This window comes from Suncus etruscus, chromosome 2 (genome assembly GCF_024139225.1).
Source record: "Suncus etruscus isolate mSunEtr1 chromosome 2, mSunEtr1.pri.cur, whole genome shotgun sequence".
NCBI lineage: Eukaryota > Metazoa > Chordata > Mammalia > Eulipotyphla > Soricidae > Suncus > Suncus etruscus.
This window is the reverse complement of record NC_064849.1, coordinates 158,882,992-158,903,108: the sequence shown is the minus strand read 5'-3', so window position 1 is coordinate 158,903,108 and position 20,117 is coordinate 158,882,992. Positions and strand designations below refer to the sequence as shown.

The following is a 20,117-nucleotide window of genomic DNA, read 5'->3' as shown; positions in this document are numbered from 1 at the left end:
AGACCAGGGGTCTCAAACTCAAAGGCAGGGCCGCATAAGGGATTTCGCTTACCGAATATTCGCAATAAAAAATTGCATTAGTAAGAAAAAAAAATCTCAAAAAAATCGCATTAAACATTTGCATACTCCAAACGGAACTGCTCGGGGTATGGGAATGTTTAATGCGATTTTCTTCTTACTAATGCGATTTTTATTGCGATTATTCGGTAAGCGAATAATCACGAATACTGCAATATTTGAAGGCCGGCCGCGGGCCACAAAATGTTGTACGGAGGGCCGCAAACGGCCCGCGGGCTGCGAGTTTGAGACCCCTGTTATAGACTTACTGGGTCCCAGGGAAAGAACTTGATAATACAAGAGCTTGTAGAAGTCTAACTCTGTCGGTTTCTACTTGTGTAAATGCCAAATAATGATTACCTGATGGAGGGCCACATCTGTGACCCAGTAAAACCCATCTTTATCGATACTCAAGCCATGTGGCAAGTAAAACCTGCAAAATAAAAAAAAAACTATTTTAATTATATATTGATATCCAAAACTAAAGTGGCTTTTTTAAAACTAATGTATATGTAATAGTAACAACAATTTTAAAAATTAGTAAATGCACACCTGGATGACTATAGAAAACACAGAAATGAACTGTTAAATGAAAATACCTATTAAAACAAGGACTTCCTGTGACTAATATTAAACTCCCATATATATGTATCTATGTGTATATACGGAATACAAACTTTTATTGTAAAATGTGGCAAGTGAGAGAAGACAACATAAATAACATCAATTTATAAACAAATTCTAAGGCCTAGTCTACAAGTGATTCTGGGTTTCAAACACAAATTAAAAAAACTAGTCCTGAAATGACATCATATATATTAACAGTTTAGAACTGGAGATAAGCAAGTCATCTGAAGAAATACAGTGGACCCTTAAATAACAAATCTGAACTCCACAGGGTCACTTTGAGGTAAACACTTTTTTTTTCTATTGGTGGGTTCTGAATTCACAAGTTCAACCAGCTGTGAATGGCAAGAAATTGAACCCACAATGTGAAATCCAAGGATACAGATGGTGGGGGGCGTATACATTACAAATAATTTTAGCAGCCAATGACTCAGTCTCCCTGAATGAGTAGGGGTGGGAATAGAGTAGATTTTCAGAAAAACCAGTTAAATTTTGGAGGGTATCAAAAGTTATAGGTGAATTTTGATTTTGAATGAGTAGGCATTCCTAATACCCTTTGTGTTCAAGTCAACTTTATACATACATTTATTTAGCTTAATTAAACTGAAGAGTAATATAATTCTTTATTAACATAAAATATTAAACATATGACCTCATAAAAGTTCATAGTGCCTATTAAAACAGACCGCCCTCCAACATAATAACTTTCAGTAGTTATGGACTCTTTTCATTAAACCAATGGGTATGTTAAAAAAATCAGAGATTACTCAATTAAGCAAATGGTTTGTGTAGAATTACAAACTAGTGTAGACAGAGTCCATGAGCCAAGACCATTACATTGTGATCTTTAACAATTAACTAGGTCTTTGATATAGCAGGTGGAAGTGAGGGTTATTATTTGTTTTAAAGACAGACACCCTATCATAAACAAATTGATTTAGCAATAGTGTCTTCACTTTCCTGCTTAATTCCTTTCTGGAAAGAGAATTTTCCCAAATGATTAGGCAGAGCACCAAAGAATATGTTCAAACACACCAGATGATTAGAACTGGTATTAAGATTTGGTTCTTGTTTACTCATTGTAGTATCATAAATGTATATATATATATATATATATATAACTATTACCAGTTTCAAAACTAGTTACATTTAAAGTAGATGGCTCTTTGCCTTTGAAAGAAGTTGGCTCTCCCTGTGCCCAAGCAGATGGGAGTGGGGAGGAGTTTATGAAACTGTTACATTTAAATGGTTGAGGACAGTCTGCAAGCAGGTGTTCCTTTCTTTCAATGACCATGAATATCAGCCAACAATTTTTTTTGGCTGCCAAATGCCATCTAGGAATAAGACCAAATAATGAGCAGCTTTCTAAGCCAAATTACCTATGCAAGCTGAGGAAGGCTGAAAATGACATTTGTTTAGTCTTTATTTTGAGATGGGAAGATAAAAGTTGTTATGGTCGATTGTTTGATGAGTTTAATTATGGAATTTCACAACAGAAGTTTTATTTTTAATTGCCAGATCTGACCAACAACACATTTCATTAGCTTTACTTCTCAAAGGCTCTCCGGCTTAACAGTTATTAGAGCCACTATTAGAGACACTTGAGGAGATTTAAAGTAATATATTACATTCATGCTTTATTGCAGAATAAATTTACTGGTAAATAGATAATCTATCCTCTGTCACTCCTCCCTCAATACCAGGAATTGAACCCAGAGCCTCATACATTCAAAGAAGGTACTGTATTACTGAGTCACATTGCCAGGATTTGATACTAAATGGTAAAGCTTCCGAGGTGATTGTATTACTCAGAATTTAGAAGTTTCTATTTAGAAACTAGAAGGGATATACCAACTCATTTTTCTGAATCTGTGCTTTTTCACACAGCAGTGTAACATCCTCTTTCTAAGACCTGACACAATGATATACTTATATCAATACATGTAGTAATAACACAAGCCATTGAGCTTACAGATTTTTCCCACTGGAATGAAGTATGGCAGCGTTATTTGGATCAATCACAAGAATAGTGTCTTCTTCTATTGGCCCGATTCCTCTTTGTTGATAAACAAACTTGCTGTCAAAAGAACTTAAAAAGAAAGAGGGAGAAAACAAAAGAGCAAATATTAGAATAGACAATAAAGCAATGAGAAAACAAACCCTATTCATCTATGTGTCTAAATATAGAAGAAAGAACCAAAGAAAAACTCCACTTCACTCTGTCCTTAGACTCTGCATCTTCTGTATTGTGCAATTACTATTAGCCTGAGAAGAACTCAGTGGAGTAGCAGCACAAATCACCAGGAAGGAATCTCAAGGGCTCAGGTTCCTAATTCTGAATTTTCACCTTTTCAAGCTCCCCAGGGGATTCAGATCTTGTGCTAGTTTGAGAAACACTACTCAGAGAGTGGAGCAAAAATTCAGCAGGCAGGTCATTGCCATACATGTAGCCAACCTAGGTCCTATCCCTGGCATTCCATATGGTCACCGAAGCAAGACCAGAAGTAATTCCTGTGTGCAGAGCTAGGAGTATCCATTAAGCATCGTTTGGTGTGTTCTCAAAAACAAACAAACAAACAAACAAACAAAAAGAGAACATTCACTCAAACGATCTCCTAAATTGTCAAATATGGTGGTGAAGAGAATAGTGCTACCAAATATATGAACTATATATAATAGTTATTTGTTTTCACTTCTGCAAACTACTAAAGAATGTGTAACTTCTTGTACCTACTCTGCAATGAAAAAGAAAATGGAAACGACTGCAGGAAAGCTGGTGGGCAAAAATTACGTTTCCAAAAACTGACCACCACCACTAATTGGGCTAATATAAAAAAATAGAATGAACAGAAAAATGCCACTGTAAGGATTGGCAGGAGGGAGTAATTTTGGTCTAAGGGCTCTGAGCAGTGAAGGATGAAAACTAGTTTTAGTAGTGAATGTGATGTAGAATAAATAGATATTAATTTACAATGATAGACACCTGAAGCCTCTGCAATATTATCAACCAATGATGCTCTATTAAAAATTAGTTTATGTGTATTTCTTTGTAACTTGCCATGGATATAACATGTAAATCATGGATCTCAAACTCAATTTACCTGGGGGCCGCAGGAGGCAAAGTTGGGGTGATCCTTGAGTGCAAAGTCAGTAGTAAGCCTTGAACATTGGGGGGGGGGTGACCCAAACAACTAAAACAAAACAAAACAAAAAAGATTCCTCTAGGGCAGGGCCACAATATGTTGTACGGAGGGCTGCAAATGGCCTGCGGGCCACGAGTTTGAGACCTCTGATATAAATATATTTTAGCAGAATATTCGAAATGTTTCAAAAATACATAATTGAGACTTTAAAAATAAACAGTCCTGGAACATAAAATGTTTTCTATGGTACTCCTTTTATTCTTTGAAGAAACTACACAAGAGAAGAAACTACACAACAATTCAAAAACTAAAAAGTATATGATAACTTCTGCTTTTGAACTCTATATCTTCTAGGCTATTAGGAATATTATGAAGTTATCCATTCATACTTTTTACTTATATCTCTTTCTATAGTTAATAATAGTAATATTTTTGCTTTAATTGGCATATACTGTATCACAAATACTGTCTACTGTAATTTAATTATTTAGAATAAATGAAAAAATTATTTTCTCAGCTAGCTTATGTAATAATATTAAGTCTATATATGCTGTGATTTTTAAAATTTTTAACTTTTGAGCCACACTCAGTGGTGCTCAGGGCTTATTCATTGCTCTGTCCTCAGGTATCACTCCAAGCAGGGCTCAAACCCAGGTCAATCATGTAGAGAACAAGTGCCCTACCTGCTGTTCTACAATTCCTGGCCCCAAGATAAATTTATTTAAAAAAATATGTGACCTCAAAGATAGTATTGGGGTTAGGTGCACACCATGCTTGAGACTGACCCTTGAGCAATCCAGGTACCATATGGTCCTCATCAACAAGTATGGCAAGTGTAGATTGAAAGGTTCCTATGTCTGGAGTACCTCATGGGTGGGTCAGGTGATCCCTCATCCTTGATTCCTCACATTAAACTGCAAACCTGGACAACCAAGATTTGCTTCGAGGCCCACAAAACAAAAACAAAACAAAACAAAATGAAACCATACACAAAGGTTTGGAACTTCATTTAGTTGAGCCATAGGTATGGGTGTATATAAAAAAAAAACATGCACACATATTTTTGCAGATGAAGTCTATGTGTGATCAATAAATATTTATGTAAAATAGAATTTCCTTTAGTCAGACAAAGTTGTTTAAAAAACTTAATATTTAATAGTTCAACAGTATAAGCAATGGAAGAACCTAAATAGCATTAAATATTTATGAAGCTCTATTTGTAATTTGGAAAGTTGACAGGCAGTTCAAATCTGTCATACACCTATTGATTAGTCATCTGATATTTTTATGAATAAATGCCAGGTAGGATAACAGAAAGAAAAGCTGCATTGTCTTTATTTAAAAATAAAAAAATATTTAAAAATAAATAAATGACATGAAAACAATTATGCTGAGTGAAATGAGTCAGAGGGAGAGAGATAGATTCAGAATAGTTTGACTTATCTGTGGTATTTGAGATAGTATGGTAATAATATTCAGAGATAATAGAGATGAGGTTTGAAATGACTTGTCCATCATATGAAGCTTACCACAAAGATTGGTTAGTGTATTTAGGAAAAATAACTACACCAACAATTATCATGACAATAGCAGCAAATGATAAAAATAGAATGTCTGTCTTGAAGACAGGTAAGGGGTGGAAGAGGAGGAAGATGAGGGGCATTGGTGGTGGGAAGGTTTTATTGATGAAGGGCAGTGCATTTTTTAAAGACTGAAACCTAACTATAAACATATTTGTAACCACGTTGCTTAGAGATATTAATAAAAATAAAATAAATATAAACTTCACACAATGATTTGAGCTCTTGATTGTAATAGTCTTTTGAATATAAATGTATACATCTGCATTATTTTTTCTGAAAAATATCAGTAAGTCTCTGAAATTTTGAAATAGATCTTATTAATTATGCATTCAAGTCACTACCACCTACATATTCTGTTTTGTCATCCCGAAACTTCAGTAATATATTGACATATGGTATTATATGTAGTTAAAAATACACAGCATAAGTTTATGAAATGTTAGCAATACCATTAACAGAAAGGTTTTACAGTATTTCATAGGATAATTATTGAATAAAATGCCAGAAATGTATTGGGCAGAACTAAAGTGCCAATATTCAAGGTATTATTAATTCAGGGAGAATGAGCTAACATAATGTTTCTGTTTTTGCTACTGTCAAGCGCCCTATCCTATATATAAAATAATTTCCAGTATGAATTTCTGTACTAAATATATCACATTTACACTTCTAAAAAACACATATATAGTATTCATCCATAAATAACCTTCCCTCAATCCAAACTGACTCTAATACTGTTAACAAAAATCCAGCACCTTTATGACTCAAAGTTGTTTCATATTTATATATTATAGGATGACCTCTCCATTTATTCTGTTTTAAGGTTCAAGTCCTTTGCTTTTAATATTAACATTTAAATGCTTTTAATAGAACAATGGAAATTGTTATAATATTCTAATGTGAAAATCATATTCTTTCCCTGATTATAGAGAACAGAACAAACTGAAATTTTTCTTTTTCTTTTTTTTAACTTCTGGCTTTGTGCTCAGGGATCACTCCTGGCCATGTTTGAGGGATCTTATGCAGTTCTAGGGACCAAACTTAGGTGCTCTGTCTGCAAGGCAAGCGCTTTAACATTGTCCCTGTGTGACCTTTTTTTTAAAATTAATAAAAGGAAATAATTGTATTCTTTTTCTTGGTTTGTTTTGGGGATATTTCTAGAAGTACTCGGTGCTTATGCCTATTGGGCTCAGGGGATCATATGGGTGCAGAGATAGAACCTGGGTTGGCCATAGGCAAGGCAGATGCCCTATCCATTGTACTATGTTTTGGCCCAAACTTTGAAATAATTCGATTCATATGACCTAACACAAAATAATAACAAAGAGATAACTTGTGCCCTTTATCCATTTTCCCAAACAGTAGGTAACATTGTCTCAGTGGCTTTACAAGATAACAAAATATCAATAACAAGATATTGATACTGACAAAGTCCACTGTTCACCTATTGATTTCCCTTTCCCTTTAGTAGCCAAAAATGTCTTCAAGTATCACACAATTTTTGTGTGAATTGTCTATTCTTACAATCTAGAAAGACCAAATATTTAGTGACAAAATAAACTAGTCTGAGGGTCAATTCCTTTTATTTTACTATTTATATCTACTTCAGGTGTTGTCATAGAATAGTCGAACAAACAAAAAGAAAAAGAAAGGAATCAAAAGAAAAATAAGTTAAAAAGGTTAAATCAGAGTAAGCAGATAAATGGATAAGAATTTTATAATACACAACTGGAACAGAAAATATCGAATATCTTAACTGATCACACTATCTTTTTCAGTTTATTATATGGTAAAATTGTTTTGTTTCCTAGTTTAGTCATTATATTTGCTATTGCTTATCACCATTATGTAATTAGTTATTCATAGAACATTTTATGTGATGTCTAAGATATTGGTATGCTGCTTTATATAGTATTATGATTATTTTTCACAGTATTACTTCAGTTCTCTGTGTCCATCTCAGTGATAAGGCAAGTTCTTGAATATTCAGATTAGAGAATATGTTCCTTTAATCACGCATCTCCTCTCCAAAAATCCACAATGTAGTTAAAATATAATGAAACAAAACCAAAGAAAGGTAATACATTCTACTCATATTGGCATATTTACACATGCTCATTTGTAACTAAATAACATGATAAAAGAAATTGTACAAAGATTATAATTTAAAATAAATTAAGCACAACAAAATAGATTCTATTATCTTATTGAAAGCAATTTGTTGATGTATGTGGGGTCACACCTGGTCATGCTCAGGGATTATTTCTGGCTCTGTACTCAGGGTTTACTTGCAGCAGGGCTTGAAGGAATATCTAGGGAGCTGGGGATAGTACTCAGATCAGTCATATGCAAGACAAATTCCCTACTCACTGTACTACCTGACTCCCAAATTTCATTGAATATTTCTTCTAATATCCTTTGATGGACTGGCAACAAGAAGGGATAGGTGATGTGTTTAATAAATAATTGTCCAGCTCCAATCTTTTCAGTTGGAATCATCAGAGCTTCAGAAAACTAAAAAATGATGAGAGTGGATACTGGAATTATGATAGACAGAAGCAGATATGCTGGTGGTAGCTTTGTTGTTGAATTGTTGGTACATATAAAATCCTACCAATACTGACAGTCTTGTAAAACTATAAATCATGGTGGTTAATAGAAAATTAAAAAAATAAATCAGAAAAAGAAGAAATAGGTCTTTGTATTATGTATAGGGTGAATCATGAAAGAAATGGATTTCTTTTCTTAAATGGGTAAAATCTGCCCACATAGTATACAAGGTCTCCGGTCATTCAATGAAAGGTAACCCCTGAACAGTTCACAAATGGATGTCAGATTATAGAGTTGGACACATGGTTGCTATAGCAAACTGCTTATTTAGTGCTATAAAGCACATTCTGTGTTGCAGAGAGGTCTTTACTTCAACCACATTTAACTTTTTACAGGGTATAATAATACATTGTACATTTCACACAATGCCTGGAGCACCACTGATTTCTGTTTGCTTCTCTGAAAGAGCACTCGGCTGAAAAATACCAAGTTGGGGCCTATGGGCTGGAATTCATCAGCTCTTTATTTTAGCAATTTGAATCCCCCATTAATGATTTTGCACATTAGCAGCTAATCAAACAGTTTAGATAAGATGGAGAAGAAATGCTTTGTTTTACTCTAGTACAAAAAAAGCTAGAGTCAGGAGAAAATAAATTTCTGTGACATCAATCAAAATTAGGGCATGTGAAATAACTAACAGCAACTGAAGAGAGAAATAAAATCTACTGTAATTATATATGTTAAAAAAGCTAGAGAAAGAATCAGACATTTTCCAGAGGGAAAATAAGGAGAAATGTACCTGTAGTGTTAGGAGAGGAAACACAGAAAGGCCAGTAACATGAAATGGTATATAAATAAGTATATATTAAAAAATCCTTATTTCCAAATACATACATACATACACGCATACATACATATGTAAAAACTAGAGAATAACTATTTGGTCTGCCACTAAAGATATTTCAAACAGGAATGAAAAGAACAAAGAAAGAGAGTTATCACTCTCCCTCTGACTTATTTCACTCAGCATAATAGTTTTCATGTCCATCCATGTATAGGTAAATTTCATGACTTCATCTCTTCCGATGACTGCATATATTACATTTGTGTATATATACCACAGTTTCTTTAGCCATTCATATTTTGAAGGAAAACTATTATGCTGAATAAAATAAGTCAGAGGGAGAGATATAGACACAGAATAGTCTCACTCATCTATGGGTTTTAAGAAAAATAAAAGAAATTATTGTAATAATATCCAGAGACGATAGAGATGAGGGCTGGAAGGACCAGTTCATGATATGAAGCTTATCACAAAGAATGGTGAGTGCGGTTAGAGAAATAACTATACTAACAACTATCATGACAATGTTAATGAGTGAGAGAAGTAGATATCTCAAATAAGTAGATGTCTCAAATACAGAAAGGGGATGGGGGAGGAGGGAAATGGGAGCATTGGTGGTGGGAATGTTGCATTTGTGAATGGAGGGGGTATTCTTGTTATGACTGAAACCCAACTATAGACATATTTGTAATCATGGCGCTTACATAAAGATATTATTTAAAAAATTAAATTAAAAAATCTGTATGATGCCATCTTGATAAATAATGTTATTCCTCAAAGAAGAGAGAGAGACAGAAAGAGAGAGAGACAGAGAGAGAGAGAGACAGAGAGAGAGAGAGAGAGAGAGAGAGAGAGAGAGAGAGAGAGAGAGAGAGAGAGAGAGGTATTAGCACTAGGCCTAGCTGGGTCAGTAAAGGTCTTTGGGATTTAACAAAATGCTTGCTAAAATTTCACAAAATGCTCTAATGAGTGCAAAAGAACAAGGCATTTATCAGAGACTTCAGTTTTGAAGTTAGGAAGAAGAGAATTAGGGAGTTCAAATGTCTTTGAACATTTAAACAAAGGCTACTTTCAAAGCTAGATAATTGCAGGACCAGAGTGTGTTACACACACACACACACACACACACACACACACACTCACACACACATGAACTATATATATAGTACATCTGGTAGGCAGTTGCCTTGCGTATGACTGCCTCAGGTTCAATCCTGTCTACCCTGTATAGTTCCCATATGTACCTCATGTGGTTTCCTTACTACCACCAGGAGTGATCATTGAGTGCAAAATCAGGAATATCCTGTAAGCACTGCCTGGTATGTTCCCACCATAAAACAAAGCAAAAACCAAAACAAAGCTAAAAAATGGCTCAAATCTCAAACTCAGGTCTTTAGTGTTAAGAAAAAGGTGTTTCTTTTTATTAGGACAGTTCAACATGTAAAAAAAGAAATACTTCTGTCCTAATAATGAGAATGTATGAGGGAAATGGAAAGCCTGTCTAGAGTACAGGTGGGGGTCGAGTGGGGAGGAGGGAGATTTGGGATATTGGTGATGGGAACGTTGCACTGGTGATGGGTGGTGTTCTTTACAGCACTGAAACCCAAACACAATCACGTATGTAATCAAGGTGTTTAAATAAAAAATATATATATAAATAAAATTAAATTAAATTAAAAAAAAGAATCTACATCTAAACACTTACATTCAGCATTACTCTTTTTTAATCAGGCACAGTAAAAATTCTGCATTTTTTGGGACCAATGACCAAATGTTCAGCCTACTGTTTGGCCTTGTTGCACCTACCAACGCTACCATTGTAATGCCAGATGGGCACACATTGCTTCTGCAGAATGACATCCTTCAGATACTTGATGTCTTCTCAGATATGCACGGCATGCATGCCGTTTTCGGCCTAAGCTGTTTCAAAAGTGTTCCTTAAGTGAACATAAAGGTTCAAGCCTCTGGGCTTGCATGATTTCATCAGGTTTTGCAGGTCTAGCAAATAATGCACTATCTTTGTTGGGACCATCTAAAGCTGCTCACAGGAAAGGAAATTCTTTTTTTCTTTTTTAATTTAAGAATCATTTTTTTCTTTGCACTTGAGCAGTATTTGGTTTTGCAGAGATGAAATTCAGAGAAAGCATCACTGAGACCTACTTCAACTGACTCTAAAGACCAGTTCACCTCATTGTGGATTCAAAATATCATGACTGAAACCTGCTGTTGATATATTTGTTATTTATTTTAACTTTCTCCCTTTCAATCCTCTTCTTCCACTGTTGTTGCTGCTGTGTGATCAGTAGCTGCACACAGTTCTGTCTGTGGCACTTGTTTGTTATATTTTTACTACTAAAATTTTAAAATATAAAAAAAGTGTTTCTTTACCTTTATAGCCATGATATTTTAAAAAAGAAAATAAAGGGACGAAAGAAAGAAAAGAAAAGTGTTTCTTGCTGCTTCTGGGACTTGCCCTCAACAGTCTCAAGCTCCAGCTGTGAGCATGGCTCCGCCCCCATAATGGGACAGAGTAAGAGTAGAGACAGATGCAATGAGAAGAGCATGGCCACTCTGCTTCACTACGCGATTGGGCATTTCTTCTAGTCAATGAAACCCAGCAGAAGGCATACAAAACACCTCACTGCAAAGGTGACAATATGGAAACAATATAGAATGAAGATGTTAGCTCTAATGACCAGATAAATACTGACCACCTATACGGCTCTCTAATAAGGATTTTAGAGAAAAAATGAGGAGGATATTCAAAGAACTCAACGAAAAGTATGGAATGAACTGAATGAACTGCAACTAAGACTCAAGAAGATATGAGTGTAGAAATAAGAAAACTCAAACTGAAATAACAGGGCTGAAAAAGTTGGGAGGTGAAATGAAAAACTCATTGGAGGGCCCGGAGAGATAGCACAGTGGCATTTGCCTTGCCGATCCAGGACCAAAGGTGGTTGGTTCGAATCCAGGTGTCCCATATGGTCCCCCGTGCCTGCCAGGAGCTATTTCTGAGCAGATAGCCAGGAATAACCCCTGAGTGCCTCCGGGTGTGGCCCAAAAACCAAAAAAAAAAAACAAAAACAAAAACAAAAAACAAAAAAACTCATTGCAAGGCCTCACCAGCAGAGTAATAGCTACTGAGGACAGAATCAGTGAGATGGGAGATGAGTTGCATAACACCTCCATACAACAGAAAAGCCTGGAAAAGAGACTTAAAATAAACAGAAAGTTGAAAAAAATCTCAAAGTGAACAGATGACAACAGAACTCTGGTACAAACTTACTAGAAACAACATAAAATAATTGGAGACCCAGAGACCTAAGAATAAAACATCCATGGAGTATCAATAGTAAAGGACAACATTGCTGACAAGTTTCCAGAGCTGAAGAGTGAATGTCACCACATCTGGATGCCTAAAGCACATCAACTAAAAGAGATCTAAAGAAATAAATACTCCAAACTAGTCAAAAATGATGAAAACTACAGATAGAGACAAAATAATTAAATCAGAAAGGTCAAAAAAGAAAATTACATACAAAAAAGCATCCTTAAGATATACAGCAGACATATCACAAGAATAATTAAGGCCCAAAGGCAATGGTGGATACAGTGACAAAACTCAACAAAGTGAATGCTTCACCAAGAATATTTCATCCAGCCAAATATTCATTCAGATTTGAAGGAAGGATACAAAGCTTCATGGGAAAAACAACATTTCAGAAACATAACAGACTCAAAATCAAGTATAAATGAAGGTTCATATTAAGGTTAATAGAAGAACTGAAGGGTCTACTTTAAGGCAAGGCAGATCCAACACACATACCAACCTCCTACACAAAGACAACACTTAATTAGATAAAAATCATCTCTCCCAATGTCAATGAACTATGCAAAGAGATACAGAATGGCCAAATGAATAAAAAAAATTGAATCCAACATTTTACTGCCTGTAAGAAACACACCTGAATAGTCAGAGCAAAGAAATATTTGAATTTAAAGGTTGGAGAACACTCAAGTAAACAACTCCGTTAAAAGGCTGGAGAAGCCATAGGAATATCATATAACACAGGCTTCGAGAAAACACGGTGTAGCTGGTGCAATATTTTGTTGGTAGTGTTTTTTGTTTGTTTGTTTTGTAGGACATTTTCTTTTTCTTTTTTTCTTTTTGGATTTTGGGCCACACCTGGTAACTCCTGGCTATGTGCTCAGAAGTTGCTCCTGGCTTGGGGGACCATATGGGACGCCGGGGGATCGAACCGCGGTCCGTCCAAGGTTAGCATAGGCAAGATAAGCACCTTATCTCTAGCATCATCGCCCCGCCCCTGGATATTTTCATTGTGCATGGAAACCTAGGTTTGACCTTCAGAAACTCATATGGACACTGGAGCTTGCTAAGAGTGATTCCTCGGTGTAAGCCAGGAAAAAACCCTAAGAACCACTGGTGAGTCCAAAAACCCAAAGGGAAAAAAAAAAAGAGACAGAGAAGATAATGTTCCCAATGACAGGCCAATAGAATGCCTTAAATAACTGCAGATAGACTTGAAGAAAGATGTCAATATCAACATAACAAAAATGGAAGAATTCCATGCTGTTCTGTCATATCTTGTTATATCAATCAGGCTAAAACTTAACAAGAATATACTAGGTCTGAAGGAAGAAATCAAAGAGTGGTTTAGCCGACATATATAGGGCTCTTCTTCCCCACTTAGCTGGATACACTTTCTTCTCCAATGCACTTGGACATTTTTAAAGACAGACCACATATTAGGCCATAAAATATACTTCTATAATATCAAGAGGATAAAATTGTATCAACTATCTTCTCAGACTATGATGCACTGAAAATAGAATTAAATTACAAAGAGAAATGGATAAATGCCTTTAATAGCTGGAAATTAAACAGCTCACCACTGAACAACCAGTGGGTCATAGAAGAAATAAGATAGGAAATCAAAAGATTCATGGAAACAAATGAAAATCAAGAAACAAATTATCAGAATTTTTGAGACACAGCTAAAGAGGTATTAAGAGGAAAACTTTTAGCTTTGTAAGCATTCATCAGGAGGAAGAAAAGGTCTACATAAAATCCTTAATGGCACAGCTTAAAGAGTTAAAAAATGACCAACAAAATGAACCCAAAATAGGCAGACGGAAGGAGATAATAAAACTTAGAGCAGAAATGAATAAACTTGAAACTCAAACACAATACAAAAGATCAATGAAAGCAAGAGTTTTTCTTTGGAAAATTAACAAGATTGATAAATTATTAGCAAGACTCACAAAGAAAGGGGGGCTATACATTCTATGGCTGAAACCAAACTATAAATAATTTTGTAACCACAATAATTAAATAAAGGAATTATATTAAAAAAACAGTCTGAGGCTCTATGCCAGTTCTCAAATTCAATTGGCATATGTAAGAGATGGAAAATTAGGGGCATAATGCTAGAAAGGCTCCAGAAAAGCAAAATATGACAGGTTCCTTGAGGGCCTTTTTCAGCAGGATAATGCCTGCCTATCAGACTCTATGATCCCAAACACTGGTCAACATGTGGGATGGAATACTAGGTACACCACTGTTCGTAATCCCCAGTGCCATAGCAAAGTGTGAGGTGGTTGTTGAGCACTGCAAACCTCAGAGACCACTGCAAGCAAGTATCCATGTGTTCAATGAAATGGATGTGATCCTCTGTCATTGCAGCAGCAGCAGCAATATTAAAAACAAAACAAGGTAAATAATTCATTCAAAAATAAAAATAAAATCAAGAGTATTATATGGGGAGAATAAGGAAGCTTTCTTTGTACAGAGCTCCCCAATTTGCTCTCAGACATGAAGTTATTAAGAGGCCCCTTGGTCTCTTACTAGGTACATTAATTTCCTGAGGAAGGAAGGTAATTCTGCTTTGGGAAGTAGAAGCAAAAAAATCTCTAGAAGCTATCTTAACTCAGACCCCAGAATTTAGGATGGAGAGTCAGAGTTGACTTTTCTGAAAGTTAAGAAGTAGATCGATTTTGAAAACAATATATGTATATATATAGACAAATGTATATTTGTGACAAGATTCCATAAAGCATTTATAACGAGATGTTATTTGATGAGATGAGAAAAGTCCCTCTCCCAAATAAAACTGAGTACAAAACTTTCTAAACCAAACATTAGAGAGATATATTTAATAACAGCATATATGAATGACATATGGATCCAGCAAATATAAGGCTTGGGGAAGAAACACATCCTTTGGCTAGTTTTGAATAAAACAGCAACTTTAAATTGAAATAATGCTAACAATAATGATGTGAAATATGAGTGGAATAAAGTGCTGAATTTGATCATTTTAAAACATTACATAAATAGAAATATTAGTAAAACAAAAAACAACTTTATGAGATATGTTTGGAGATCTCAGTAGATGACACATTTAAAATGGCAATGGATGAGGAGATTGCTGAAGAAATGTGAGTGCAATGTTTTTTAAATGAATTGGTACTTAGACTCTAAGCACATCAGGAAAGGGAATTGAACTCTGGTCACTAAACATGGAGTGTTTTGTGTCCACGCCTCTGTCTCTTTACAGGATTGAGGAAACCCAAGAATACTCAGTTGAAAGTATGTCTGGCTAAGCACTGCTTAAGGAACTGGGAGATATTTAGTATACAGAAGATAAGAATTCCCACATGCAAGCAACTGACAGGGATAGAAAGCAAATTTATCCTCTATGAGGCAGTCATAAAGATGGAGTTATGTGGGTTTGAGTTTAACACAGTGAAGAGCATGAGCAAATCTATGAGCAAATCTAGAGCTCCCATCATTTGACACTGTATTTCGAGTCTAAAGAAAAAGTTTAAGCCTTAGACATTGAAAGACTATACAGAGATGTTTATTTTAAGGAGGAGATTGGGTTATACTGGCTGACCAATGTCTACTGCCCCATTTTGTGCAAACAAAACTTAATTTTCTATTAATCCTACTCTCCTAAGCTCTACTCTCAGTCCATTTACTGAAATGTACCTGTTGTACATTTCATGGATAGGACAAAAAATTTATATTAAGACAGTGATTGCTTCAGGAACAGAGGAGACATGGTCCTCAAACCAAGTGCTGAAAGCTTAATGTAAAGACTTTCTGTTGTTCTATCAAAATCGTAGATAATCTTTTTCCTACACTAATATAATCCAGAAGAAAGGAGATAAAGGGATAAGTTAGGAATGGTGCCAGCCAGGAGAAAATACTTGGAATTCTGATGAAGTTGCTTGGGTGATCAGAACTTTTTCAATTTCCATTGATATAAACCAACACAGTTACTTTCTTTAAATTGATTTGTGTTAATTTTCTCTTCTTTTGGCTAACTGAATCCCGAACTATACAACTTCCAAGATCTCTTTCAAATCCACATGAAAAAATAATAAACAATAAACAACTTTTCATACCTAAAAGTTGAGGACAAGACTCCTGAGTTAGTTAAGAGTTTATGTGATGTTAATTCCTCAAAATGGAGCCTTCACAAGCTCAGATAAATAAAAAATCAACAAGCAAGCTTCTGGAACAGACAGTAATTTGTAGACAAATACCCAGAAACAGCTGCTACTGAGAAGTGAGCCCATTAGCTCCTGCTGGGATTGAAGTAAAGGGCAGACAGGAAGGAAACTTGAAGTCAGCTCGAGAAAGGGAGCAGCAGCAGTTTGGCAGGCTATATTATGATATCTGCCTGCTATGCTTATTAGGCATGAATAAGTACAAAAGTAAAGATTCTTCTGGGCTGTTAGAGAGCAATGAAGAATAACAGTATTTATAAAGGCACCTGATGGGGTGTTATCAAAAGAACGTTGACCATTGTGTGATTAATTAGGAACTATTACTTCCCAGAATTTTCTAAAGAATAATGATTGTCTCCTAAAATCAGGTTGAGAGTGCTTTGATGTTGAGAGTAAGCCCTAGACTCATGGAATCCAGAGTTTTGTGAACATGAGAAATCAGGATGCGAAATATTCTAAGAAAAATCAGTATGGAATTGCCTATCTCTACAATGACAGCAAAAAGTAAGCAACTTCATGCAATCTTTAATTTTTGTCAATCAACAACATATCATAAATTCTATAGGAAGATACTGACCCATTCCTTTGTGTAATCCTTGGCTATTTATTAAGGGGAAAAGAAAAACAATGTGCGACTCTTATTATGCAATGGAACATATCTACTTATCTATGCAGAATGTATAGCCATTCAAAAGAATAGAGATCAGAAGTCGAAATCTATTCTCCTGAACTCAGAGTGGGGACTGAAAAGATAGAACAGTGGCTAGGGTGCCTGCCTTACATGCAGGGTTTGATCCCTGGCATTCCATATGGTCCCCTGAGCATCCCTAGGAGTAATCCTGAGTGAAGAGCCTGAAATAATACACTTCGAACACCACAGTTGTACCCAAAAAACAAAAAAAAAATTTTTTCTCTTCTTAGGAATATGAAGTGAGCTTAACACAAGAAGGAACAAAATGGTAAACTAGCAGAAAGCTGGTTGTCAGTGCCTTCTTTTCAAAAATTAATTGATGAAATAATTGTAAATTCTTTTAAAGGCATAAGGCTTTCTTTCTGCAACTTGCTATATTCATGCCTTAAAAAGCAAATATATTTTCTCACAAAAATCATGTTAAAATTTTTTTGATCATTTTACCAACATTATTCATAGTTTAACAAAAATGAAAGCATGCTATTTTTTATTGTAATTTACTCCCGGAGGAGAACTCTGACTTACTTTATATCCCAGACATGATCACCTCTGTGGAAAATCACCAAATTATTCTTTAGGTCTAGAGCAACTCCAGAAACCTGACCTGGTAACAAGTATACTCCAGGCCAATCCAGTGCTTCTTCTACATGAAAATCTGCAAGAGAAATTCAGACAAATTGGAGTGAGAAACAGGCTAGTATTATCTACTGAAGATTCACAGCAGTTATAAGAAACTCATGCAGTAACGTCTTGAGATGCAAAAATAAATAAATAAATAAAGCCATGCTCTATATAATTTATATAAATAGACCACATGCACATGCCAAGTAACTTCTTGAGCTATAAAACTGCATGAGTGATTGTGAACTTGCCAGGGCATTCATTATATGTTCCCTTTTCCTATTGATAAGAGAAGTATAGAGCCAGCTCACCCATAAGTTCCTGGCAAGATTCTTACTATAAATCTATTATCTCTGGAACATTAGGCAATATGAATAACAGTATCCTAATATAAAGTTTAAAAATGTTATAAATGAGTGACCAGCATGGATATTAAGTCTGTCTGTCTGTCTGTCTGTCTGTCTGTCTGTCTGTCTGTCTGTCTGTCTGTCTGTCTGTCTATCTATCTATCTATCTATCTATCTATCTATCTATCTATCTATCTATCTCTTTGATCTACACCTGTGCATTCTGAATGTTCATTATTCTTGGATATCAATCTCATTTTCTATTTCAAACAATGTTCTGGAATGAAAATGGAGCTAAGAAAATAGTACAATTGCTAAGGCATTTGCTTTCTATGTAGCTGAGCTTACTTAGAATCCCAGGCTACACATATGGTCCCATGAGCACTGCCAGTAGTCCCATGAGCAAAGAGCCAGGAATAGTTCATGAGTGTTTTTGGGTATGACCCTGCCTTCAAAGATACTAAATTAAAGTGGTGGATGTTTCTGCCTCTCCGTGGATTACTGTCACTCAACGTGGGGCTGATCACCCACTTCCCTGTCGTAGGGTATTTCCCCACTTGAACTGGGGGATGCAAGCTGCTCCCAGCAGAAGAGTAGTTCAGGAAGTAAATCTCCTGCCTTGCATGCAGCTGACCCTGATTCAAATCCTGGCTCAGCATCTGGTCCTTGAATACCACTAGCATCATTCTTAAGTATCAAATCAGGAATAAATATTAAACACAAAATGAGAATGAAGAGGCATTCTTTTTTTATTATTCATATTTTACCATTCTCTAACCTGAAGGAAAGGAAAAGGAGCAGAAATTATGACTGAGTGATTTCCAAATAGTCTCATTCTGGACAGAATACATGGATTAATTCATGCTAAGTCTTTTTTATAAACATGCCCATGAATAAAGATAGGATTTGTGAAAAGAGCTATATTAACTGAAGACATACGGCTATGAGGTTAGTGCAAAATTTATATCTCTGTCAGTATTTCTTTTTCTTTCCAATGTTTCAACTGAGATGCTGAGAAGCAGAAAAAGCAGAAATTTGAGTTTCATTTTCCTTTCTCAACCTCTGGAGAATGTGGAGGCCTATAGTGAAATCCATGAAAGCGGATAAGAAATTCAAGAGAAATTGGAAGCAGAGGGCCTGTACAATCAATTTCTGAACAAGTGAGGAAATACAGATGTGAGAATAAGTACTTGATTTTTTTTTTTTAAATATGGTATCGGGGCCGGTGAGGTGGGCGCTAGAGGTAAGGTATCTGCCTTGCAAGCGCTAGCCAAGGAAGGACCGTGGTTCGATCCCCCGGCATCCCATATGGTCCCCCCAAGGCAAAGGCAATTTCTGAGTGCTTAGCCAGAGCATCAAACGGGTGTGACCTGAAACCCCCCCCAAAAAAAAGGTATCTTTTCACTCCAAATATTTATCTTCTGCACATTTAATTTTTTTCTGTAATAAAAACATGAGTGAAATACAGCAAACTCTATAGGATTCCTGGATCAGTGCTACAACCTTTGCTGAAGCATTTTCAACATAACAACACCTAAGTATCTTGCCAATATAAGGCACACTTTGTCTTCATTGGAACTAAATTCAATTAGACATGATGTGGGATCTTGAAGGTGAGAAAAAGAAGAGTGAGACTAATTCAAAACCAGCTTATCATAGGACATAGAACAGGAACAAAGGACAGGGAGCACTGGCCTTCCTGAGGTCTGTTGGAAGAGCGGAAAGTTCATGTTAGACTGCTAAGGATCTCAGAGAACAAAGAAGAGGGTGAATATCTTTGTTAGAAAAAAACTATTAAGGATATTTATAGTTATGATTTCAAGATATTCAGGTGACCTGGAAAGGGTATTTGCGTATGTCAGGGGTGGAAAGTGAGAAGTAGAAAAGATGTCAGGATCTAACTAAGGGAGACTAAATTGTATTTTATGACATGTGGCTTGCACAGGAATATGGACTTCACACTGAATGACTGTTGCGCTGAACTGTGTTTTGAACTGGACTATGATTTTGAAGCACCCTGCAAGAAGTTCATTATTGACAGTAGAGTACTTTGGAAAGAATTCACTTTTGAAATACATTGGAGCTGTTGAGAGGGACAGTTTCACTCTGGTGTTT

The 20,117-nt window shown here is 35.6% G+C and overlaps 1 protein-coding gene across 6 annotated transcripts in view; it reads right to left on the bottom strand.

Moving 5' to 3' along the window:
• PAM (peptidylglycine alpha-amidating monooxygenase) overlaps positions 1 to 20,117 on the bottom strand; it is a 190,889-nt gene that overhangs the window by 25,301 nt on the left and 145,471 nt on the right. For all 6 annotated transcript variants that reach the window (XM_049769116.1, XM_049769118.1, XM_049769119.1 and 3 more), the window contains 3 exons: positions 17,560 to 17,689; positions 2,657 to 2,773; positions 418 to 490 (listed from right to left, as the gene is read on the bottom strand). In XM_049769116.1, coding sequence (XP_049625073.1) covers positions 418 to 490; positions 2,657 to 2,773; positions 17,560 to 17,689 — 320 coding nt within the window. The remainder of the gene's footprint in view (positions 1 to 417; positions 491 to 2,656; positions 2,774 to 17,559; positions 17,690 to 20,117) is intronic.